The 26,263-nt window shown below is 48.3% G+C and overlaps 2 protein-coding genes across 3 annotated transcripts in view; one reads left to right on the forward strand and one right to left on the reverse strand.

The window, feature by feature from the left end:
- The first annotated feature begins 19,929 nt into the window (after positions 1 to 19,929).
- LOC142572969 (uncharacterized) overlaps positions 19,930 to 26,263 on the forward strand; it is a 56,552-nt gene continuing 50,218 nt past the window's right edge. Inside the window, exon 1 of one of the 2 annotated variants that reach the window (XM_075682449.1) lies at positions 19,930 to 20,608. The gene's annotated coding sequence lies outside the window, so the exon portion shown is untranslated. The remainder of the gene's footprint in view (positions 20,609 to 26,263) is intronic. The other variant, XM_075682448.1, reaches the window with a different exon arrangement.
- Positions 24,842 to 26,080, reverse strand: LOC142572968 (uncharacterized). Its single transcript, XM_075682447.1, has one exon. It carries the CDS (start codon positions 26,078 to 26,080, stop codon positions 24,842 to 24,844), a length of 1,239 nt encoding a protein of 412 aa, XP_075538562.1.

Below are 26,263 nucleotides of genomic sequence, written 5' to 3' on the forward strand. Positions count from 1 at the left end.
TGAGCATGTAACTTACAGAAGTCGCATTTACAGGAGTAGCGAAGTAAGTTTCCGCTACATTTCTTCTGCGCTTACCGCACACGCAGAGCCATCTTGCGGCAAACACAGAAGACCCCCTCGTCTCAATGTACGGCGCTGCCCCGACAGGTGGCGCGCCATGCGCGCATTGGGGCTGTGCGCGGACCGGTGCCAGGCGCGTCGCGGCTCCGATTCCCTCTCCCCTGACGACGCTTCGCCGTGCTCCCACGCGGGTTGCAGAATCAAGCGCCGTTCCTTTCTTTAGATCACTATCTATCTATCTGTCTGCCCGTGCCGATCACGACGTTTGGCTGGCGTAGATCGTTTCCCCCTCCGAGACACCGAGTTCTTTGGTTCGTTCCGTTTGCTCAGGCGCACGTTTCGTTGCCGCGCCGAACGCTGCGTTGCTCGACGCTCTCCGTGTGGTAGGTGGCCGCAAAGTCCGATGCGGGGCGCCTCGTAAGTGATCCCTGCGCCGTAGCGCATTGTCTTACACCCCTTGGCGGGTCGATGGGAACGCTGTCGCGTTCCACTCTTGAAGGCGAAGCTTAAGCGTCCTCCAATTTTTTTTGTGTGTTCCGATTGTCGCGCTCGCATTTGACTGCAAGGAAATCATGCCTGGCTGCTGCGCCTTCGGGTGCAGCAACCGAACAGAGTCTGGAAAGATTTTTTCTAGATTCCGACCGGAAAAAATGACCGAGAGCATCGTTCTGCGTACTTACACAGAATCGGCCGGGAGAACTTCAAGCCTACAAAAAACACCCGCATGTGCGAGGTATAAGTACACCTTGCTTGTGCTTTTCGGCACTGTTTTAGAAGATATTTAAGCGATGTGCACGCGGTGTTAGCGATGCTACGAAAATAGGAGTTCATTGCAGGGATCGTTCGCGTCTTGCACGCTTGACTCGGGTACACGTGTACGCGTTTGTTGCTCAACATACGCGGCTATTCCGTGCTCGTGGCACGCGAAGGCACACGTGTCGCGCGAGGATTCCGCGTCCTCACGTGCACCAGGTACTCGCATGATTTCTCCGCGCGCGCAGGCGTGCTCTCGCCTCGAGTGACTCGACCCATATGGCACTTGTTTTTCGCAGATGGTGACGATCACAGTCAATAAAAACATGGTCAATGCGAGGCCCATGATACTTCCTTTTTTCCACTTATGCTTTCTCATTTATACATACGCATATTGAGTTTGAAACCAACGGCCAGGTGATATTCACAACACGTGCTTCAAATTTCGAGCGTCTAAGCCGAGCACATACAATGAAGTCAGCATACATCTTATGTTTTATGTTGGAATGCTACGGTGCATACCCAAATAAAGCTGTGCTTGATATATAACAAGAAATACAAAATAGAACACCCAGTAGCTTTAGTTTTACTCTGTCACTATGCATGTTACATAGACCGCTTTAAAAGCACAAGGATTTTATACATCGCCTATATAACTTAGAAAAAAGAGTGCTGCGTTACCAGCTGGCGTTCCTGCTTTTTTTTTTTTACACAGGCAGCAAATCTTGGCATTCTAAGAAAACCCTCATAAATAAGTTGAGAAGAGTAGCCGCTCATGGGGGGGGGGGGGGGGGGGGGGGTGTCAACGCACTAGACAGTCGCGTTCATAAATCGCAACGTAGCAAACTCTCGCTCATAATCAGTGTACAGAAGTACCTATACGTTGCTGCAATCAGGCAATGGGCTCATATTGGCCTTCCCCAAGATTTAGTGAGCAAAATGGTCATCGAAGTTGGTTTTTACGCCTGCTGTGCACAGATCGTCTTACTATCACGGCGCAAACACCGGTGCGCACACGGCAGTCGCAGTGTGTCGTGCGTTTACGGCGGACGAAGTCATCCGGCAGAATCGAGAACGCGCGGTATCCATTTACAAACTAAATTAAATGTATCCGATTTAGCTTGTGAAATTATGAAATGAGCGTACGTGCCTGTGACACTGTCAGGCGTTAGTTTTGTCCTGATTGGAAACATTCAATAGAAGCCGACGGCGGTCCACGATGTTCATGCCCAAAAGCACAAGCTTGCCTCATTCCGGCTCGAAGTGCCGAAGTGTTTCCTTCGTAGCTCGCTCCGCGGAAGGGGAAAAAAACGCGTGCATAAGCTCCCGATAGCAGCGCTAAGCTGCTGCCCACAATCGTAGCACAGTTCCAGCAGTAGACACGATCGGCGTGCAAAACAACCACCGGCTGCATTACTTCGTACAAAATAACATTTCATTTCCGTCCTTAGCAACCATTATCTCTGGGCACAAAGTATTTGTACTTTAGTAAACACTCAATCCAATGTGTCACCGAATATCAAGCTCTTCCAACACGGCGGCCTTCTCGCGACGCAGTCGGCTTGGAAGGTATACGGCGGTGGCTGCTCAGTGTTGCCAGTGAAATCCCGACCTTAGCGGTACTCTCAAATTTTGCCCAGTGACTCTAACAGCGAGTGCCTCTTCGCGTCGCCTACCGCAAATTGGGCGCGTTAAGTTAAGGCGCTCGAGCGCGCTCTAGCCAGCAGAATGCGCTCTTTTAAACTTAACGGCTGTTGCGTTTCGCCTGCGACACGTGGTTTTGCCGGCGCGACTGCGGCGGGGCGGCAGACATTTTGGCCCGATCGTCGTCGCCGCAACACTCATCGCCAGGTGTTTCCAGGCGCGTCTGCGGCGATGCGACCGCCTAGGGATCTCGTTCCAGTCATTGTGCCCGAAACAGGCGATGCCAAAGCAGGGATCTCATTCCAGTTATTGGGCCCGAAACAGGCGATGCCAAAGCAGGGATCTCGTTCCAGTCATTGTGCCCGAAACAGGCGATGCCAAAGCAGGGACCATCTTCTCGTTACAGTCATTGTGTCCGACCGGCAGCGCCACGACAGGGTGCTACGAGATCGTGCGCAGCGCCACGACGGGGTGCTACGAGATCGTGCGCAGCGCCACGACAGGGTGCTACGAGATCGTGCGCAGCGCCACGACAGTGTGCGTCACCATTAGCCCATTGTACATTCACGTGCTCGTCTTTTGAGGGGTTCCTTCTTGCCCTCAACTGCGAGAGTATAAAAACAGCTGCCCCCGGACGCCAAAAGGAGGGCTCCGATTTCTTCTGTTGAGTGAAGTGCTCTCCCGTCTCTCTACTTCGGTCAAACCTGACCGCCAACTCTTTGCGATGTTAAAATAAACAAGTTGTTTCGTTGTTACCAGTCGACTCATGCTTTGCCGGGACCTTCGGATGCTTCGAGTTGTACCCCAGGCCGCCAGGCCAACGCTACCCTTGGGGCTTGCGACCCAGGTACAACCACGGGCGTCAGCGCCGAGTTCCCATCCGATCGCTCCAGTGTCGCGATCCCAAACATCTGGTTGGCAGCGGTGAGATCGCCTACGACTTCAAACAACTGTCTGCCAGCGGCGAGATCGCGACAACGGAGGCCAGCAGCGAAGAGATGCAGTTGACTGTATGCTGAGCAGCTCAACGACGATCCGGGAGCAGTGCAACGAGCCCTGTGTGACGACTGGTTGCCTGCAGCGGAACGACTGCGCGGAATTCCTGCCTGCGAGGTTTGGTGAGTGCGGGACTTTCTTCTTCTGAGCTTTGCCAGGCTTTTGTTAGTGTCAGAAACAGAGCTGGTAATTGTGGTTGTCGTTGCTGCCGGGTTAGTTTGCGGCAAGACAATAGTAAGCAGTAGAGAAAGCAGCATTCAGAGCAGCCATGGATTTGAAGTCGTTGCGCAAACCGAAATTGTTGGAGCTTGCAAGAGAGTTGGGTCTGGATGTCTCAGACAAACTCAGAAAACCAGAACTGCTAACGGCTATTCTTGAGTTAGAGGCTGAGGATGACGAGCTGTCGGAATGCCTTGAGACTATTGAGGAGAGGTCAAAAAGACAGGAGCGCGAACTTAAAGAGCAAAAAGAGAAACAGGAGCGCGAACTTAAAGAGCAGAAAGAAAAAGAAGAGCGTGAACGTAAAGAACAGAAAGAGCGAGAGCAACAAGAGCGTGACCGTCAACACGCTTTGGAAATGAAGCGTCTTGAGGTAGAAATGGAACGCGCTCGTAATGGAAGTCAGGCACACGGTGCAGGAGAACGAGTATTGTTCAAAATGACTGACCTGATGCGGCCGTTTAAGCTTGGAGAGGACATTGGTTTGTTCCTGGTTAACTTTGAGCGAACGTGCGAGAAGCAGGGGTTCTCTCGGGAAACGTGGCCACAGCGCTTGCTCACTTTGTTACCCGGCGAGGCGGCCGACGTAGTCGCTCGCTTGGATAGAGAGGAGGCAGAGGATTTCGACACAGTGAAATCGAGTCTTCTAAAAAAGTACCGGCTGTCTGCGGAGGCGTTCCGTCGGAAGTTTCGGGAAAATGAGAAAGGCAAAAGTGAGTCATATACAGAGTTTGCGTATAGGCTTATGTCGAACATGCAGGAGTGGCTCAAAGAAGAGAAAGCGTTTGGTGACCACGATAAAGTTCTGCAGTGTTTCGGGCTAGAACAGTTTTATAGTCGGTTACCGGAGAACGTGCGATACTGGGTCTTGGATAGGCCAGACGTGAGTACGGTGGCTAGAGCCGCTGAGCTAGCCGAGGAGTTTGTGACGCGTCGAGCTCGCGGAGCTAAGGACGGTCAAAAGGGTGAATTTGGCTCCAAGTCTGAGAGGCCAAGGTTCACGCCCATGAGATTTAAGGGGGACACGCGTAGTGAGGATGCGAGTGAAAGCAATCCGACCAAACGTAAAGAGACGGCAGCCGAAGCCGAACGCAGAAAGCGGTTCGAGATGAGGCGAGCGGGCGTTTGTTATACGTGCCAGAAGCCGGGTCACTTTTCGGCGCAGTGTCCGGAAACAACACCAAAAGTTGTGTTTTTTTCAATAGGCAGCACGGACGAGAACATGAAGCTTCTCGAGCCTTACATGCGAGACCTCCTCGTGAACGGGAAAGAGTGCCGAGTGCTTCGCGATTCCGCAGCTACGATGGATGTAGTTCACCCGTCTTACGTAGAACCCCATATGTTCACGGGCGAGTGCGCGTGGATCAAGCAAGCCGTGGAAGCTCATAGCGTGTGTCTGCCAGTAGCAAAGGTGCTTATTGAAGGACCTTTCGGAGCGCTTGAGACAGAGGCGGCAGTGTCATCTATGCTGCCACCCCAGTACCCGTACCTATTTTCAAACAGGTCCGATCACCTCCTGCGCGAGAAGGGGCTTTTGTTTGGTGAAGCTAGTGTTCAGGCCTTAACCAGGTCGAAGGTTCGGGAGCTCGCTGCAAAGGCGGTAGTTGCGGGGCCGACGTTATCAAACAACGAAAAAGGGTCAGAGGCGCAGCAAGCTGATATTCAGAGCACGCCCGAACAGAATAAAATTGAGTCTGTAGCGTTAAAGGCGCCAAATACTGGAGAGGAAACGCCCGACGCGGGAAAGTTAGAAGAGCTATCTACTGATTTGCTCATCGCGCCTACGTCAGACGGACTTGATAGGTTGCTAAAAGTCAGCCGGTCGGCTTTGATAGCCGAGCAAAAAAAGGATGGCAGCCTGGAAAACGTGCGCTGCAATGTCAAAGAAGGTATCGCCAGGAAAACTGCGCGTTTTGTGGAAAGAGGTGGAGTCCTGTACCGGAAGTATCTAGACCGCCGAGGAGTGGAGTTCGATCAGCTGGTCGTGCCTCAATGCTATCGTCAGGATCTGTTGCGCTTGTCACATGGGGGTTCGTGGTCCGGACACCTAGGAGTTAAGAAAACTAAGGACCGTCTCTTGCAAGAGTACTATTGGCCAGGGTGTTTTCGGGACGCAGACCATTTCGTGAGGACATGTGACACTTGTCAGCGGGTGGGCAAACCAGGGGACAAATCAAGGGCGCCGTTGAAATTGGTACCTATCATAACGGAGCCTTTTAGACGGCTCGTTATTGATACAGTGGGACCTCTGCCGGTAACAGCCACGGGGTACAGACACATTTTGACTGTGATCTGCCCAGCGACAAAGTTCCCTGAAGCAGTGCCGCTTAAAGAACTCAGCTCAGTTGAGATAGTCAATGCACTACTGTCCATATTTGCGCGAGTTGGTTTTCCTGCAGAAATTCAATCAGATCAGGGCACAGTGTTTACTAGCGCTTTGACGACAACTTTTCTCGAAAGGTGTGGGGTAAAGCTGTTACACAGCTCAGTGTACCACCCACAGTCGAATTCCGTTGAGAAGCTCCACTCCGTCATGAAGCGCGTGTTGAGAGCGTTGTGTTTTGAACATCGAACTGACTGGGAGCTGTGTCTGCCTGGGGTGATGTTTGCTTTAAGGACCGCGCCGCATGCGGCTACGGGGTTTTCGCCAGCTGAACTGGTGTACGGTCGCTCGCTTCGATCTCCGCTTCGCATGCTTCGAGAATCATGGGAAGGTAGGGGCGACGACCCAGTCGTGGTGGAGTACGTGCTTAAGCTCCTCGAACGCTTAAGAAGGGCACAGGAGTTGTCAGGTGAAGCAATGACAAAGGCCCAGCAGAGGGCCAAGGTTTATTATGATCGGACAGCCAGGGCCCGTCGTTTTGAGGTTGGCGATGAGGTCATGATATTGCGCACATCGCTAAACAACAAACTAGACGTGCAGTGGGAGGGCCCAGCGCGAATTGTTCAGAAACTGTCGGACGTTAACTACGTGGTAAGTCTGCCAGGAAAGCGGAAAGCACAGCAAGTTTACCACTGTAATCTGCTCAAACCTTATAGACAAAGGGAAGCAGTGGTGTGCATGATGATAAACGTTCCTGAAGAGCTTCCGGTCGAGCTTCCAGGACTAGGCTCAGTGACGAACAGGGAAGACACCGGTCAAGTCATTAGTGACCTTATCAGTAAAGCACCGCTGTCGCCTGAGCAGAAAACCGAACTACACCAGCTATTACAAGAGTTTCAAGGTCTGTTCTCTGAGAGGCCTGGTAGGACTTCTGTACTTACTCATGATATAGAACTTACCTCCACAGAGCCAGTACGATCCAAGGCGTATCGGGTGTCACCCCGCCAGAGCGATATTATGGAGGCTGAGGTAAAGAAAATGCTACAGCTCGGTGTTATTGAGGCAGGTGAGAGTGATTATACCTCCCCTTTGATTTTAGTTGAGGTACCGGGCAAGGAACCTCGTCCTTGCGTCGACTACCGCAGGCTTAATTCCATCACTAAGGATCAAATTTATCCGATCCCTAACATCGAGGAGCGCCTTGAGAAAGTTAGTAGCGCTCAGTTTATTTCCACCCTAGATCTTGTCAGGGGTTATTGGCAGGTTCCACTTACAGAAGAGGCTAGTAGGTATGCGGCGTTCATTTCACCAATGGGAACATTCCGTCCTAAAGTGTTGAGTTTTGGTTTGAAGAACGCGCCATACTGTTTTTCAAGCCTCATGGATAAAGTGTTGCGGGGACAGCAAGAATTCGCTTTACCGTATCTAGACGACGTAGCGATATTCTCCGCATCCTGGTCTGAGCATATGACACACTTGCGGGCAGTGCTAACCCGCCTGCGCGAAGCGGGCTTGACAGTCAAGGCTCCTAAGTGCCAGTTAGCACAGGCCGAGGTTGTCTACCTCGGTCACGTGATTGGTCAGGGTCGTCGCCGCCCCTCTGAAATAAAAGTGGCCGCTGTGCGAGACTTTCCGCAACCGCGCACCAAGACCGATATTCGGTCGTTCTTGGGTGTCGCCGGCTACTATCAGAGGTACATCCCTAGGTACTCTGATATCGCGGCTCCCCTGACGGATGCTCTAAGAAAAACAGAGCCTCAAACAGTCGTCTGGGACGAAACAAAGGAAAGAGCTTTTAGCGCCCTAAAGAGTGCCCTAACAAGCCAGCCTGTGCTACGATCGCCAGACTATACAAAAGGGTTCATTGTTCAGTGCGATGCTAGTGAGCGAGGCATGGGCGTTGTACTGTGCCAACGGGAAAATGGAGAAGTAGAACACCCCGTCCTGTATGCTAGTCGTAAGCTGACCAGTCGTGAGCAGGCGTATAGCGCCACCGAGAAAGAGTGTGCGTGTCTCGTGTGGGCCGTTCAGAAATTGTCATGCTATCTAGCCGGCTCGAGGTTTATCATTGAGACGGATCACTGCCCTCTCCAATGGCTGCAGACCATCTCTCCCAAAAATGGCCGCCTCCTGCGCTGGAGCCTCGCTTTACAACAATATTCCTTTGAGGTGCGTTACAAAAAGGGGAGTCTCAACGGTAACGCCGATGGCTTAAGTCGAAGCCCCTAACGTAGGAATCAGCCTCAAAATTGTTTGTTACTGATGTTTTTCTTCCTGAGGCAGGATTTTTTTTTAACATATTGCTTTTGTTTAGTGTTTCAAAGTGATGATATGCTTTCTAGTGCAATTTTTCAATTTGTGGACGCGTTCTGAGTGATGCTAGACTACTGTAAGGAACTAGGCAGTGGTATAAAAAGGGGAAAGAGCCTGGCAGGGCTTAGTGAGGGTTGTGCCGTGCTTGCTGACTGAGCGGTTGAGTTTTCAGCGTAGTTCTAACGCTTGCCGGGAACGAGAACAAAAATGTGAACTCTCCCGAAGTCACTTTGCAGTGTCCCGTGCGAACCTGAACGAGAGAACGAGGCCTTCTCTGTGCGCTGCGCTCAAGAAACGTCAAGGGACGCCCGACTTCGGTTATGAGCATCATCGAGCGACATCCCTCCGGACAGCGGATGCAGTCCCCTGTCCATCGGGATCTCCTTCCCCCGGCGGGGCGGTCTGTTGCGTTTCGCCTGCGACACGTGGTTTTGCCGGCGCGACTGCGGCGGGGCGGCAGACATTTTGGCCCGATCGTCGTCGCCGCAACACTCATCGCCAGGTGTTTCCAGGCGCGTCTGCGGCGATGCGACCGCCTAGGGATCTCGTTCCAGTCATTGTGCCCGAAACAGGCGATGCCAAAGCAGGGATCTCATTCCAGTTATTGGGCCCGAAACAGGCGATGCCAAAGCAGGGATCTCGTTCCAGTCATTGTGCCCGAAACAGGCGATGCCAAAGCAGGGACCATCTTCTCGTTACAGTCATTGTGTCCGACCGGCAGCGCCACGACAGGGTGCTACGAGATCGTGCGCAGCGCCACGACGGGGTGCTACGAGATCGTGCGCAGCGCCACGACAGGGTGCTACGAGATCGTGCGCAGCGCCACGACAGTGTGCGTCACCATTAGCCCATTGTACATTCACGTGCTCGTCTTTTGAGGGGTTCCTTCTTGCCCTCAACTGCGAGAGTATAAAAACAGCTGCCCCCGGACGCCAAAAGGAGGGCTCCGATTTCTTCTGTTGAGTGAAGTGCTCTCCCGTCTCTCTACTTCGGTCAAACCTGACCGCCAACTCTTTGCGATGTTAAAATAAACAAGTTGTTTCGTTGTTACCAGTCGACTCATGCTTTGCCGGGACCTTCGGATGCTTCGAGTTGTACCCCAGGCCGCCAGGCCAACGCTACCCTTGGGGCTTGCGACCCAGGTACAACCACGGGCGTCAGCGCCGAGTTCCCATCCGATCGCTCCAGTGTCGCGATCCCAAACACGGCTAAAAAGTGACTTCCGGTGCGTGATTGCGGAGCGCGCTCTACGCGCCCCATCCTGGGGCCGAATCTTATAACGGTTCGGAATACGAACCGTTCGCTTCGTAGCTTACGTCACTAAATGTGCCACTCCCAAGCCGGTGGTGGAAGAAGGGGAGGACGCGACCAATAGATGAGAGGGTGCCACCTATGAAGTGTACGTCATTATATGACGCTCTAATCGAGGAATTGCAGAATGTTTATGCTTGCTAAATAAATGTAAAATATCAATTAAATATTATATGCCAAGTTCTGAACTACAAACGAGTGGTGCCTGGCGTTTACGCAATGCAGAAGTAATTTATTAATGTCATTCTTTTCCACTCTCAGCCGACAGGCGGTATAGCAAGCGTAAATACATTACGCTTGCAACGCTATTTCGTCTGCTACCAGGAGCTCGCACGATGCACGCAACAGGAACGCACTGCCAGTACTTTTAAGTAGCGATCGCGACAAAACCGTGAACTGGTTCTTAGGGACACCTTTACTTGCCGACTATATCAATTTTCCTTCTTTTTTTGCCCTTCGTCATCGGCTCGGACATGACTCGCTCGCCGCCGCACTGCCGCTATCCCTGCGATCTGTGCCCCACGGCGCGTCGCGTGATAAAAGCAATGGAACTCGTAGTGGAACATTACGATACACTGGCCCTGCATTGCCTGCGCGAAGCAAAATCGAAGAGTGTGGTGCTGACGGTGCGCGCTGGGCCGTGAAATTGAGGAACAAAGTGTTGCACTCCCGAACTAGAAAAATAAGGGCAGCCAAATAAGATATCTCCATAATATATCTTCCTATCCTGACTGTATGGTTTGATCAGCCGAACGAAGGAAGCGTTTAACCAGCCTAGTTTGAACCCTTCTGATTGCTGAACGGGGATCTGCGAGCTATTCACGCTGGCGATAGCACGGGGAATTCGATCTCACCTTGCAAATATCCCCTTGGCAGTGGCTTTGAAGCGGAGGTCATGGGAAAGCTGACTCAGCTCTTCTACCGGCCAACACAGTAAGTGCGAGAGCAACTTTGTGGACAGCGTAGACAGCAGAGATCTAGGTAATTCCGATGAATGCTTCACGTCCGACCGACCTCTGGGAGCTGCAGGCCGGTGGCGATGAACCGCAGCGCGCAATATTCTTTCCTCTGCGTGGAATGACCACTGGTACGCTTGCACCCGAGTCTCCTCCATTTGATAGCGTAGCCTGCAAAAGGTCTACTTAGAAAGCCGGCAGGGGCGGTGCAATTCATTATCCTTCATTTCTTCGAACGCGTATTGCACTTCTAGCCGTGGTTGATACTGAAAGAGCAACGCCGCAACGCCAAGCAGACGACGAAGGCGAGTAATAGCCTCCGAAGCAACCAACGCACGCGCGCGGTACGCCCGCGTGTCTCCGGGGTCGCGCGACCGGCGCGCGCGGCCAGGGTCGCAAGCCCACAGCCAAGCCACAGCAACGGAACCCAAAGCGGACTACCCCTTCGCGGGTTCCTAAGACCGGTTCGGTTTGAAGATGATTGGCAGATGCGTGACGTATTCAAAAATTGCGATACTGCCCCGCTGCCTCTGACGACCTGTGACGTAATCAAAATTTTGGCCAATCAGGTGAGGCCATAGGAACGGTTCCCCAACCGAACCGTTATAACATTCCGCCCCTGGAAACGGTGCGCGAGAGCGCGGGCCTGCTACGGCTTCCTGAAAGATGACGTGTTTCCTACTCTTTCCACTGATGCAAGTCCGTTCTCCTTGCCCACTCGTTCCTCCCGCCGCCGCACAGCCGGGCGTCTGAAGCTGCTCTCAGGCGAGATCGGGAACGTGTTGGCGCGCTTTCAGCTTGGAGCGAACGTTGAGCTTGCATCGCGTACGTCAGCCGCTGTTGTTGTTGTTGTTGTTGTTATTGTTGTTGTTGTCCTGAGTGGCCGTGGCACATACCCACAGTGGGGGATTGGCCAAGGATCGGGTGGTTCAATTAGGTGCATAATAAGAATAATGATAACAAAGGAGTTAACAATTTGAGCATTGGAGTTTAAAAGTAAACGTTTTGTGTTTGGAGAAAAAAGGAAATAATCAGAGGAAAACCGGGTATAAAATAGTAATAATAAGAAGAAGAACAATATTAAGTAATACTAGATAAGAAATAAAAGAAAGCTACGGTTGAGAGGGATGACGGTCAATCTAACATGGAAATCGTTTAGTTTCAATGAGGTAATTTTGGGTTGCCAAGCAAACATTTCTGTGGCTGAACCCAATAATGGAGGCTCCAAAAGATAGGATCACAGGCACTGATAAAGTTAGACCAATAGAGCGAAGCGGGATTTCGAGTAGTCGTTTTCTTATAATAGAAAAACGTGTGCAAGACAACAAGAAATGGTCCATTGTCTCCGCTTCGCCACAGAATGAGCATAATGGTGAGGGGACCAGACCAGACCTGTGGAGGTAGAAATTCAATGCAGGTATACGGCAGCGCAGCTTCGTGATGGATACTTCAATTTTCCGTGTTCAGCAAAAATCTATGTTCCAAGGGTGTAGGAGATGTCCGCAATTCACAGAGTTAGTAATTGCGGAGTCTGATACTGTCTGTATAATGACACTCCTGCGAAATCTAGCAGCAGTAACATAAGCAGTCAAAGGGCAGCAAGGGAGAATCGGGCCACTTATTGATGCCTTGGCTAGAGAGTCTGCAATTTCATTAATTATTAGTCCTTTATGGTCAGGCACCCCAATCAAACGCACGCTTCTCAAGTAACCAGGTACCAATGAATGAAATGTCCTCATCACGCGAGAATCACTAGAAGCAGTAAGGGATGAGCACAATGATAACGAATCAGTGACTATCACGGCTGACGTAATTGATGGTCCTAATTTGCGTAATGCCAGCACCACGGCCATGAATTCGGCTAAAAAGATCGGTATGAAATCTGACAGCCGAAGAGAAAATGTCCAATCGAGAATAGGGGAAATATTCCTACACCTGAATTTTCTTCACATTGTTAAGCATCTGTAGCAATTACAACGTTTGTTTGAAGGTTTTTCAGGTGATCTTGTAATATACCGTCTAGAACACGGTGTGGAAGTAATTTTGCGTTATTAGGAAAGATGTCATCGAATTGAATATCCGTGGCAACAGCTCTGTCGGGAATAGGAAGTACATCGCATATGCACACGCCCAAAGAGTCAAGTAGTTTTCGCACGAATATAATTTCCGGAGTATGTAGTCGCGGCCAGATGACACCGAAAAACAACGCAGGTTCTGAAATAAAGATTATTTGAATTGACGCAGCGGTGATTCATAAATCCTTAAGAACGTCTGCACCGTCAAAAGCCGCAACCTGCACGAAAGTGGCGGAACACATGATTCTAGATAAAGAATAGAATTTGCAACAAATTTAGGAAGACCTAAACACAGACGTAATGTTTCTCTTTCTAAGAGGATTAGAGGACGGGACATGTAGGCTGGAGCTCCAGAGAAGAGCAACCAAATTCTAATACAGGGCGAACGTACATACGATATATCATGAGGAGAGTATCTCTTCCCAATCCTATTCGACGACTGCTCAGCCTACGCAACATGCCAATTGCACGGGTACCTTTCCCAGTCACATGATCTATGTGTGAGCGCCACTTGAGAGAGGCATTATAAATAATTCCGAGATATTTAACAGATTCCACCTGTGGTATGTCTTGAAGGTGGTAAGACAATGAAATGTGCACTATGTCACGTATCCGAAAAACGAGAACAGCACATTTGCTGGCATTGAGTGTGAAGGGACTAACATCTAAGCACCTCTCCAGATCATAAAGGCAAGTTTCCAGTCCTTGGTATAGCGTGTGGTTGTCGTTAGCAGATGCAAAAAACGCAATGTCATCTGCATAAACATAAGTAGTTATTTCTTGGTGACAAGGTAGTCTGCTCATGAGAATATTAAAAAGCACCGGGGAAAGAACTGAGCCTTGCGGTACGCCCCTCGTTTGTTTGTGTTTAGAAGAAGAAACGCCGCTTTCGTAGCAATAGAATTCTCTTTCACCTAAGAATGGCTGAACCCACGCTACTATATACCCAGGAACACCACAGGAAGTTAACCGATTGATCAATACAGTGTGCTCCACAGTATCATAGTATGCTTTAGCGATATCGAGCGTCACTAAGGCAGCGTATTGCTTATGACGTCGAGCGAGTTGTATTTGGCTTTCTAAGTCGACGTGAGCATGCCAGATGGAGCAGCCGGCCCTGAAACCAATCTGACAGGGAGTAAAAATGGAATTATCAGTAATAAATTTCATGATACGACGGTGAAGAAGCCTCTCAATGAATTTTACTACGTTTTATGTAAGCGCAATGGGCCTAATGCTCTCCAATACATACCTTCCTTCTTGTTTCTTAAGCATCAATATTACTTTGGCGAGCTTCCAGTGCAACGGAATCCAAGCATACTTAATTGAGTAATTCACCAGGTCTAAAGAACGTTAGGCGATTCCTGTAACAATATTTTTAACATTGCATTTGTGACACCATCAGGGCCAGGGGCTGGATACGGTAAACATAGTGCAGTCTCATTTAGTTAAGCTAAGGAAATTGGAGTAAAGCCATTCGAAGAATCTAATGTAGAATGAATAGCCGGGACCCTGGCCGTAAATCAATTTTCTGAGCCTTCAGCAATCTCTTCTAGGGAGGCGCTCAGTTCCTGCGGGGTCAAAATAATTGAATCTAATGTTAAGGGTGTTGGTAGCACCTTCCTTGCACGAAGAAATGCAAATAAAGCACGCTTATTTTTTTAATTAGATAGATAATTGTAATGTCTAATATCGTATTCCTCTCTGGCTCAATTAACAGCACGCTTAAATACACCAGCATTAAACTGATAATTTCTCCAATTTGTCGGGCACTGATTATGCAGAAGAATTTTCCAAGCGGCCTTTCTTTTTCTATAGTCCCGCGGACACTCATTATTCCACCAACGACAAGCGGTGCCTTTAGCCGAAGGGATGACAAATACAGCTTGCTTCCGGGAATCCTCTAGAATTGAGCAAATGGATGAAGCGATTTCCTTATCATTGGCATTGGCAAGTTTCGAAACGGCAGAGCGCAAGAAAGTCTTAAATTTCGTATGCTCCACAAATGTACATGCCTGGTATTGTAAAGATGTTATTGGACAATTGATTTCAAATGACACAGGAAGATTATCACTGTTGGTTGCTGAGTCAACCGCTACCCACGACAAAGCCTTGATGCCAGCGCTACAAAACGTCAAATCTAACACTGAACGGAAGGGTCCTCTAGCAAACGTTACTTGTCCTGTGTTCTGACATGAAAGGTGACTATCGATAGTCCACTCCCAAAGTCGCCTACCACACAAATCTGTTTTTAGCCCCCACGACACGTGATGCGAATTAAATCCCCCACAAACAAAATTTCTTTTCTACAGGCAGCCACAGCCCTATCAAGTTGACGTGTACTTTTCACACCGCTGGGGAAATAAGCATTTATAATTGAAAATGGATGGTATACTGGGAGACACAAATCTATGGCCAAAATTTCACAGTCGCAGTCCATGATCTGAAAAGAAATTTTTGCCTTGTGACAAATTTTTCTGGAAACAAGTATCATTAATCCTCCACCTCGCGAGTCTCTATCTAATCGGAAAGCCCGAAAACCTTTTAAATGAAAAATTTTCTCTGGTGAAAGCCACGTTTCTTGAAGAAGTAAGATATCTGGATTGAATTGAATAGATAGGCAAGATAAATCTGTTAAAGCTGAAAATATAGAATGACAGTTCCACTGCAGCACTTTCATACTGTCCAATGGTGTTGAACGCACAGCAGCGGCAACTGCCGCCTTTAGAATACTTTCTGTAAGCACAGGAGTTGGTCGACTCTTTTTTGATTTTGGTTTCATAGTTCTTGAAATTGGGGACCCCATACATTTGGGAGCTCGAGTGTCGAGTTCCACGTCTGTGACAGTAACAGTGTCTGAATTGTCACTGTCACAATTCACAAGTATTCTTGTGAATTGTCAGTTAGTCTGTCACAAGTAACAGTGTCTATTGTCACTGCAGGCATAACCACTCCTTTTTGTTTTGTTTTTTTTTCTGTTGTCTCTTACAGCAATTTTCCCAATTGTATATACATATTCAATATGAAATAACTCTCGTCTCAATGTTACCAACCACTCTGTATTTCGATCTTGTTTAGTGTTTATTTTATGCGCTGAATGTCTTGTGCTCTCGAATGGGAGCAAGGGCAAAGACTCCTTGTCAGGCAACCACTTGCCTTTTGGTCTGCGCCCTAGGCAACTGTACCACGTTGTCTGAATAAACTCTTTGAATTGAATTGAATTGAAATAAGAGGGCTCATCCTCGCGTGTTTGGACTAGCGAAGTAGTGTCTGTGGAATGTTCTGCAACTGTGGAAGGCGTCTCTACCTCGTTGCTAGGCATTCGAGTTGGGCGTTAGATACAGGGCACTGCATTGGTGTCTTAGTGGTCTGCATTATTTGCATCATGTGACTGGAAATGATTTGCGCTAAGCAATCAGAGAGACTGGATATCAATTTATTCATAGCTTTAGCCATTCCTTTTTCCACAGCAGAGTCAATTGCGTCTGAGAGATTAAGAACCATGCTTGGAGTGTTGCGCGCTGTAACACCAGAGTATCCGAAGGCCCTGTCTTTGATAACTGAAATTGCATCTCTTCGGGGGCAGCGACGGCGGTCGATTATTTCAAGAATTTTTATTTCTTGAGCGCGAGCTGAGCAGTTTCAGTAGTCTGCTGGGTGTTCTCCCCCACAGAGGCAGCACTTTTCAGATTGAGTAGAGCATGCACTTGAAGAATGACCATCCCCACATGTGCGGCAACGCAAGCTAGACTTACATCCTCCTGCGCTGTGCCCGAATCTCCAACAACTCTTACACTGATAGGACGTGACGCAAGCGGCTCTACACGGAACACAAGAGGCCACACCTTTATTTCAGATGGACATGATGTGCCCACAAACGTTGCAATTACAGATTCTGTCGGAACCCTCTCGTTATTTGCCAGTCGATTGCAACGGTAGATAGCAATGACGCCTGCTGCGGATAGCTTGTCCAGGGTTTCAGTAGGACTTAATCGGGAGTCTACGTCCCGTACAAGACCCTTGGTGCACGCAAGGTGAGGCGGAATGAAAGTACTCACCGGGGTGGAAGCGAATGAAGTGCATTTCAAGAGGTCTTCAACACAGGTCTGGTCGGGTGAACGACACACTATACCTCCCCGTCCGAACGCTCGCACATCAGTGATGGTCTGTAAGTGGTTGGACGTGGCCTTAAGTGCCTTTTGGACAGCCTGTGGATTCGTGATCCTGATGGAACCTCCATTGGTAGGCACAAGCGCCACAGGAATGGTGCTGACGCCACTGCGAAAAAATAAATCTATGGGCAATTCATTAGGTGGCAGGGATGCTTACCAGGCGGATCGCGCCTGGCCTGGAGAACTGGTCGACATGAGCTCAAGACGGCTGACGCAAGGGATGCCAATCAACCATGAAATAAAATAAAGTTATTGAGACACCTGAAACCACCCTATATCCAGCCAAAACACCACTGCAAGTCAACGAACGGTCGCTCTGTCGAGGCCAGCAGGAACCAGGGCTGCGTACGGGTTCCTCGTCCCGTTAATGACGATGCGACGACCGGTTGACTGGAACGCTCTTTTGTAGTCCTTCAACCGCCTGCCGCTGCTGCTGCCTCCATCGCCGCGCGTCAAGTTCTTCTACCTCTTCATCGTCTAACAAGAACTGCAGGAGTACGGTCGGTGGGGTCATTTTCGAACAGCGCGCGAAGTGCGATAACGGATGCGGAACATTCGCCAGACGGCGCGTTCGTGCACCCAAAAAAACAGTGGACGAAAATAGCCGTTAAGTTAAGCTCCGAAGGCGTCGCACTCGAGCGCACTCGAGCGTGCTCCATTGAAGTTCGGAGCGCGCTAACTTAACGCGCCCATTGGTTACCCGGACGACCGCGCCCAGCCATGCCAGCGTCAACTCACCGACTCTGTAAACGCGAGAGTGACGTGACCTCATCTGATCCGGCAGACGTCCCGCGGTTGTACGGTGTCCGGGAACTCTGCATCGACATGCCGGACATCACCTTCATCCAGCTGGACAGCCACTTGTATATACATGGCTAGAGGCTCGGGCTGCCACCTCGTGGCCCCGACTTCTAGAGGAAAACGGGCAGCCATCCTTACTGACTACAGCACATCGAGCGCTCAGTCACCACAGCTCATACCATTTGAACCGTCGCGCCATTCGGCGTGTGATCGTCCTGCATCGCCTGGGTCCACCCGTGCCGACCGTTACCACGCGGCGGCCCCAACATCAAACCTCTACTCGGCTCGTGATTCTCCTCCCCAGCTCAAAGGCAGCAGGGCAACGACTCTTTCCCAGTAATTCACTGGGCCAAACGCACGCGCTTTCCGCTACACTGCGTCCCACAGCTCTCCTACCCTGGATGTTCCCGCAAGCTATCCGCTTTCCGTTTCACTCATCACAGATTCAGAGGCTCTCCCACCGGCTGCACTAGGCGCAAATGTACCTCTGACAAGCAAGGCGACACTATATGCACATCCTTGGCGATACCTTCAGCGACCATGGCAACCCTGATGCTATCGGCATTCGAGGTTTCACCCCAAGCAGCGGCAGCCGAGCCTTCCGATGTTCTGTAGTTGCACTCTCCGTGGATGCACGGCCTGCTGAAGTTTCGCAGGAGCAGCTCTGCCATCTGATTTCTTCATGTCGAGAATCACTTCTACAGCGACAGCGTGAGTGACCAACACTTGCGCTATCTCTACGCAAGTCGCGAGCTACCAGACGGTCTTCTTTCGGAGCTCCGACTTCTACCAGGCCTGGGCATCTACGAGAACCTGTGGCAGGTCATGATTTCGCATTACGACCTCACTATTGCTGCGCCTCGCTCACGACCTACGGTGTCGGCGCTGTCTGGCACGTCTCTCTCGTTTTGCGTGAACCCGACATTGTCAATGGCGACAGCATCTGCTTGGTGGTGGTGATCCGTGCCTCTCTGGCAAAAGCCCTGGCAAATTACGCACCAAAGGAGCAACGGCCGGCTTGAACACGCCATCTCGAGGTCAAGGTCTTACTGGTCGCAACAATACGCTGCCTTGCACGACCCTACCCGCACCTGAAATGGTGACTCAGCATGAATCAGCAAGGGTAACGAGGCACAGCGACACTCGCAGTTCTCCGTCACTGCCACAGTTACACTCCATTCGATGGCAGCGTCTTCTGCATTGTTCCTCTCAACGGCCTGAACTCTCGGAACGCGCCAGTAACCGGCCAGTACGCCTCAACTCTGCTTGCCGAGTTGCACCGCATTGGGCGCGCAGGTGCCGACAACGCAAGACGATGTTCTCCACACAGAAGACAATGCACCCTCTTTTCAGACACTCTCAGCCACGACCACCAGAGAGCTACTTGTGCTCTTCGCCGCACCATGGACTTTACCTGGAGTTCTTAACGGACGCTATAAATTGCCACTCATGTATATAGGCTCACGTATACAGCTGTACGTGGGCCCACACTTGCCTTTAGATAGGTCCTTCGTTTGGCATTTATGAAGTGCAACACGAGATGCGCGAGTGCAAGAACAAAGAAGGTACGTTATCAGCTAGGAACAGACGGGAAAGAAACAATGACTCTCCCAAATGGGAGCACTTTCTGCCATTTTACTTGTAGTGCTAGTGGGGGCAAATGCAAAAGAACTTGGCGAAAGAGATCGAATAAAGAAGACTAGTATCACTCACGTTGCCCGCAGATGGCGTAATTACGATAATTAGTTACGAACTAATAAATTATGAGGTCATCGGAAGATAAGCAACGGAAAGTGTAACTGTTTAAATCATCAAAACTAAATCTCGGTGGCTCCAAAGTACAAAGAAAAACTAAAAGGTAAAATGAAAGCTGAAAGAAAAATTATCAAACAAACATCACATATACTCAGGCATAGAACGCGCGATTCATCGGCAACATGCGAACGTCCACAGGGCAGATAGCCAGAACATGTGTCTGTTCATCCACTATACAAAAACAAAGCTCAATAGCAATCTCATAACTATAGAACGACTTTGGGACCTTGGCAGTAAATTCCACCAAAGGAAAACAGGAAAAGTGACGTTACCGACTCGGGGCATTCACAGGCGCGAGATACCATCGCTCTCAATATCGGATCCCTCTGCCGCTATACTTGCATTGCTCGGGGCGATGAAGTCAAGGAAAACATGCGCGAATAACATAAAGAGTGGTAGCTACGTGCCTAGCACGCAGACTAAGCTACTTGGAATGCAGGAAAACTACAGCAGCGAAACGTCGCGGGCAATGGCTTAACCCCGATAGGTTTAGCTGCCTGCGTGGCTCGAAGAAAGCGTCATTTGTGACCAACAAAGTCGCGACGAGTATCTGCGTCACCGCTTCTGCGCCTTCGCCAGCCTTGTACGCGGCTTTCTGCCTACACTACACCGGTCACCGCGCAACCTTAGTGCCGGTAGGTTCAGTCTGTTGTTTAATATGGAAAATGGGTTCTCGGAAAGGCAGTAAGATGGCAGAACTTGCTTGAAATCCAGAGTCGGAAGCCAATTCTTCCTGTTCATGAAAGGTTTCTCTACTTTGCGGTCTTCCGCAGAACTCGCTTGGCAGATTGAGTGCCGCTGCGCTTCGAGGTGTCAATTACTTCGGCCTCGTCCTACATCCTCCTAGCTTCATATGGTAGAGCGCCCATTTCGGAAAGGTGTTGGTGCCGGGCTAGACACCGCGATGAGGCCTCGCTTTCCTTGAGCTTTGAAGCTTTATTCCTGGCAAACACTCCCTTAGATTCGTCTACAGTCCAGGTTGACGGCACTTTTATTTTCTTGTCTTCTCTTATGTAATGTGAAAAAAATATGGGCAAGAAAGATTGGTCGCATATCTATATGTAATTATATCAACGGATGCCCGGTTTTCAAGCTCATATTTTTCGTGCACTTTGCTTTCAATGTTGCGTGTTCCAAGGACACAAGCCTTTGCGGGGAGTTCACAAAGCGGTAAGTACCGAGTTCACTTGTTAATTGAGCTGCGATAGCCTTTCTTGTTTTGGTTCTTGCACTTCTAACATGTAGAGCGATGATCAACGTTATAGACATATTGGTTTATCATAGGACCCTTTTATGATATTGCTGATACGTACAAAAAAGGAATCTTCAAAAATGTTTCCTGGGTCCAAACAGCTAATCAGCTATGGAATTAAATTTGGATGGTGCTTGCTTTTTGCTTTTCCAGCAATGAATGCATCTTTTTCTGCCACACAAATGTAAATGAAGTGGGAAAGTGCCACAAAATACAGTTTTCCTGAGAAAAATTTGCAGAAATTTGTTTTTAATATCTCTTTACACCCAGTGATAGTGCTCCGTGAACAGTTTTCATCCGATTCACAAAAGATTAGGCTCGTTTTAACTGATCCAAATGATCACTTAGGGAAGGTTCATTTTGGCTTGGCAGTTGCTGGTTTTGTTCAAACACAAAATATTACTCAAGTGTGGGCTTTAGAGGAATCAAATTTTGGGATGGTAGGGGGCAGCAATTTTATTATTTATTTGAAGAAAATACAGATATTTTCACTGTGCCAAGTGTAACGACATTCTCTCCTTGCATCAGAACCATTACAGGTCTCAATGCTGGCAGGGGAACAAATGTAGAGCGCACAAAAGAAAAGCCAGCATTGCCTCTCTCCGAAAATTGCTACCCTCATCACATCGTTGCAAGTCTTCAACTTTTAACGGTTCTAAAATTTCGAAACTTTCTAAATCAATGTTTTCTGGCTACACTGTGACTATGCAAATAGCCTGTTTCATGCCTTATATCTTGTTGCTTGTATGTTACTGCTTTATGCAGTACTAGCGTTCAAGAAAAGCACAATTTGCTTATTTGCAGAATTTTCTTTGTGCGTATACTTGACATTATAGTTTAGCGACTGGTTGTATTCATTGTAGTGCTGCTTTCTGTACTGTATTAATGGCATTGCTATCCTATTTTGATATTATTATTTATTATAATCTCAAAATTGAGCGTACTAAGTAGAGTGAATGAATGTTTTATGGTTTCACTGTGATAATGCAACAGCTCGTCGCATGCCTTAAGTCTTGTTTGTATCTCGTTGCTTAATGCAGTACTGGTCGCAAGCAAGGCACAGTTTGTCCAAAAATCTTTCCTTATGAAGAAACTTGCCATTACAGTTTAGTGACTGGTTCTACTCATTGTAATACCAATTTCTCTGTTCTATACATATATTAATTTTATATTTGGTGTTGTTGCAAGGATGTAGGGAACTAAGTAGAGTGAGTCAATGTTTTATAAATACACTGTGAAAATGGAAACACTGTACCATGCCTTATGTCTTGTTGCTTCGTTGTTATCTCGCTGCTTCATGCACTACTAGTGTCAGGCAGAATTGATATTTGTTGGCCGAGTTGGTGGTTCGTAAGTGCTAAAACATAGCGATACAAGACGGGACAAAAAGAGCACACGACACGAGCACTCACTATCAACTCTTTATTTCTTGGTATTGTCACCTATACATACACGCATGAACCATCAGTATGAAACTGAAAAGCAGAATCGACACAACTCAGCCCTTCGCTCATTGTCAACTAACAGGACCTCTTTTATGAAGTTCTAGTCGTGCCGTGTTCACGCACTTGTTACACGCGCGTGCAATATTTATTCTTTCGATGAGCTTCCTAAACCGCTTGTCTTTGTGAAGGCTGGTAATCCGACTGTTCAAACAAAGGCACGCGCATGGCCTAGAACGGCCCCGTCACCTAGATTGAGTCCTGCATTGACGGCAGTACAGGCTACAATGAATACAACGTTAATGAAAGCAACCAAGGCCACCTCACCCTGCACTGCCGTCAACGTGTGACACAATCTAGGCGCTGGAGTCATTATAACCCATTTGTGCCTGTGTTTGAAGTCATATTATATACCGTAAGCGGGGTAACAAGACTACCGAGGCAATGAATATTGCATGTGCAGTTAACAGGTGTGTGATCGTGTCATCGCTGGCACTATCAAGAACCGAGTTTAGTTGTACAAGAGTGTGCCAGTCACCTTGATTGTTCTTTTCACTTTCATGCTGGCGGTTCATGGGCGTATTTATACGCGGCAACATCACGGGATAAAACAGTTGAAAGTATGCACTCATGTCATTACGTTGTCTTTCCTGTCCAGTCATGTTTCGTGCTGTTTTAGCGATTAGTGTGAAGCAAACCACAATTTTCCTTACGTGTATACTTGCCCTTACTGTTTCTTGACCGGTTGTATTCGTTGCGCTACTGTATTGATTTTTACATTTATTGTAGTCAAAAGATTGGATGTGCTAATTAGAGTGACGCAATTGGTGGCTTTATGGTTACACTGTGATAATGCCAACAGCCTGTTTCATACCTTATGACTTGTTGCTCATCGTCTCTCCCTGCTTAATGCAGCACTATAGTGTCAAGCAAGGCATAATTTGCAACTTTGAATAATTTTTCTCATGCATATACTTGCCGTTACAGTTTAGTTACCAGTGGTATATTCATTGTGTTGTGCTACTATTTACATTTTTATAATTATTTTATTTCGCAAGATTTATTCGCCCTAATCAGTACGTCCAATATTTTGGTTACACTGCAATAATGGAAAAAGACTGTGACAAGTCTTATGTTCTGTTGCTTGTATCTCACTAGCGGCTTCATTCTGTACTAGTGTCGAGCAAGGCACAATTTGCCCAAGACACTCTGTTTATACATATTCTTTCCATCACACTTTAGTGACTGGTTATCTTCACTTTAGAGGTATTACTACTTTCTGTGCTGCATTGACTGTGGTGTATAACTGTTTCATAGTCAATCATACGTGCTCCTGTATACTTGCCATTATTGCATACTGTGCGTGCTTTTATTGCATACGTTAATTAGCAGCTGTCCCATATGGGCAGTGCAGGGAGGGCAATTGCCTTTTTTCCTCGGTCACCCATCTACCATTCATCTTATTGACATGATGCTCCAACACACAGTAAAATACTAGTAATTATGACATTGTTTAATATTAGCTATGCATTTACCACTATTGTTCAATACCAACATGCATTTCTAGCAGTTGCATAAAAGCGGTGAAATAATTCATCGCGTTGAAACGAGGCAGCAGTTGTAATGTTCGGTATATTATGTCAGTCATTAAAACGTGATGTGGAAGAAATAGAGAGCGTGAAACGACAGAAAATGTACTTCACAGAAAATGTCTGTGAATTATGAAAGGAAGAAAACTGTGAAATTACAGAAAAGTTGGTCACAGAAAATGAAGCTTCACAGAATTTTTGTTAGTTGCCGACAGAAAAACCTGCGAAATAACCGAGCAACAAACAGAAAACGGAACTTCACAGACATTTTCTATTCGTTGCAAACCGGAAAACTTGTGAAATCACCGAAAAATGCTAAAACAGAAAAGATAGCGTCACAGAAACTTTCTGTCAATTTCGCAGAAATTCTCTGTTACTTGCAAACATAGCTTCCTCTATACTTTCAGTGCCGGCTCAATTATGCGGCGCGCCATTGTTTGGCGACGTCGAGGTTAGTTCAAGGCTCTGCGAATGGGTGGCGCCAGTAGCCCTGGATGGCACAGACGACGAGGTCGCTGTGCATAGCACCGTTTTCTGCTGAAGCGCTAGCAGCAATGCATTTCATAATGCAAAAAAAAAATGTTCTATTGTGAGGTACAAGCGCATTACATTTATAAGGTTCTCTTGTGCTTGGTTCAGTGATTGATTGTTCTCTAATATTCATTAGTTTAAACTTGCTTTCATACCTTTTCATGGCGCAGCAGCACGTTGTTGCACTTAACAAGTATCTAATGTCGCGCCATCCTTTGTGTGAACGCAGGCACTTTTTCTCATTGTAAAATTGTGACTAATTGCCCAACTTACTGACCACGATTCATGCTAATGGCATTGCTTCCGGCTCACTTCCTTTATTTAGAAGTGGAAGCTGCAAAAACAACCGGACTGCACGTCGCCCTTCTATTCCGAGGTTTCTGTGCAACTCTCTCTCAGCCTCTCTTTAATTGTTGATGCAGGTCTGTCATTTTATATGCGCTCAACTTGCGGTTATTTTCCAGCTCAGTTACTGCCTACGAGCAACGCACAGCGTTAATGCGCGAAAAGAGAGAAGTGCAAACATGCTGATGCACATCAAACTTCGTTACCGCGTCAGGCTTGTTCAAGTTCATATTTCAGGCTTCACTTAAAGCTTTAGCTGTTTCCGAGAGAGTGGCTTCACAAAGAATGTCTTCGCCATGTCATTCTTGTCTGTTACGGACAATGCATAATTTGTGAATATCGGCCGGAAATATTTCGTGCGGACTATCTTCAACAGCTGCAGGTGGTGCTCAGGGCAAGTACACTTCAATACTCCACAGTCTGCCAGTAAGAATCCAGCATTCTCGACGGCTTCTTGCAGTGCCTTTGCAAGGTTTCTTCTCTTGCTTAGGATCACCTCAACGTACATTTTCAAGGCATGCAGCACGTGTACAAGTTGACGGGAAGGGTACAGGAGCCCTCTTCTGTCCTGATGTCGGATCAGACTGTCGCTTGGTGAAGCAGAAGATGGCTTTAACACAGGCGAAATACAATTGCTGCAGTCAATCTGTTCTTGAACGACACGAGCCAGGTAGCCTCCTACCATCGAGATGGCTGCCATGGCTACCGTTGGATGAAGCCTGTCTGGTTTTTTCAGCCGTTCTCCAAGCAGCCTTGTTGCTTCTGCTGGAAAGTGGCGCGAGGGATCATGTCTTGATTTACCAGCATTATGCAGTGCTCCTGATGCATGACTTGTGGTGTCAACTACATTGCTGCTTTCAGAAGCTGAAATAATACCAGTCTTCAGCACCTTTTCAATCCCAGAAAGAACAGCATGGGCATCTGTCTGGTCATTGCTGCCAGCAGATCTTCGTAGCCATCCAACAAAGGACTCCATCGGGTCTGATGAAAGCTTGCGTGTCAGCACGAACTTGAATTTGGAAGTTTCCAGCAGGTACTTCACACATGCCACATTAGACTTAGTGGTCATTACCAGTGCATGGTATATTTCCTTGCTAAGGAACTGCTTTTGTGTGCACTTGTTCTTCATCTCTTCAAGATATTCAAGAAAAGATGTCAAGAGCCAGGTCAGCCGGATGTCGTCAGCGGTCTCGTACTGTTTGCTCTCTGGCAACTTTTGGTCAATGTGCTGGACACAGTTACTGAGGTCCATCAACAGGAACCAGCGGTGCACAGTTTCCATGAACTGAACTGTGGGACCCACACTTGCAAAACTTATGTCAACTGTATGGGCTGCTTGCTCTTTCAGCACCTTAAGTGCCGCAGTGACCGGTGGCGAGAAGACTTGAACAGCCCTAGACACGTTCATTTTCTCAATATTCGATGGATATACCTGCTTTCTCGTGAGAAACCTTACAGGCTTCACTATGTTTCCTTGATGCATGCGGCATAGTTGTTTCAGATGAGCGGACGAAACTTCACCGCTCTCTCCAAGGTCCCGGGCTAGAAATTGTGACCTAATGTTTTTGATCAGGGGACACTGGTGAAATGCGAGAAACAGCTTCCGTGCCGGATTCTCGGGGTGCTGAATGCAATGTGTCAGGTTTCCTTTGCACAGGAGTTCCAT

The sequence above is a fragment of the Dermacentor variabilis genome, chromosome 2, assembly GCF_050947875.1.
Source record: "Dermacentor variabilis isolate Ectoservices chromosome 2, ASM5094787v1, whole genome shotgun sequence".
NCBI lineage: Eukaryota > Metazoa > Arthropoda > Arachnida > Ixodida > Ixodidae > Dermacentor > Dermacentor variabilis.

Bases quoted from the DNA above. Each gene is read 5' to 3' on its own strand.
- LOC142572968 (XM_075682447.1), bottom strand. From the start codon at position 26,080: ATGCATCAAGGAAACATAGTGAAGCCTGTAAGGTTTCTCACGAGAAAG.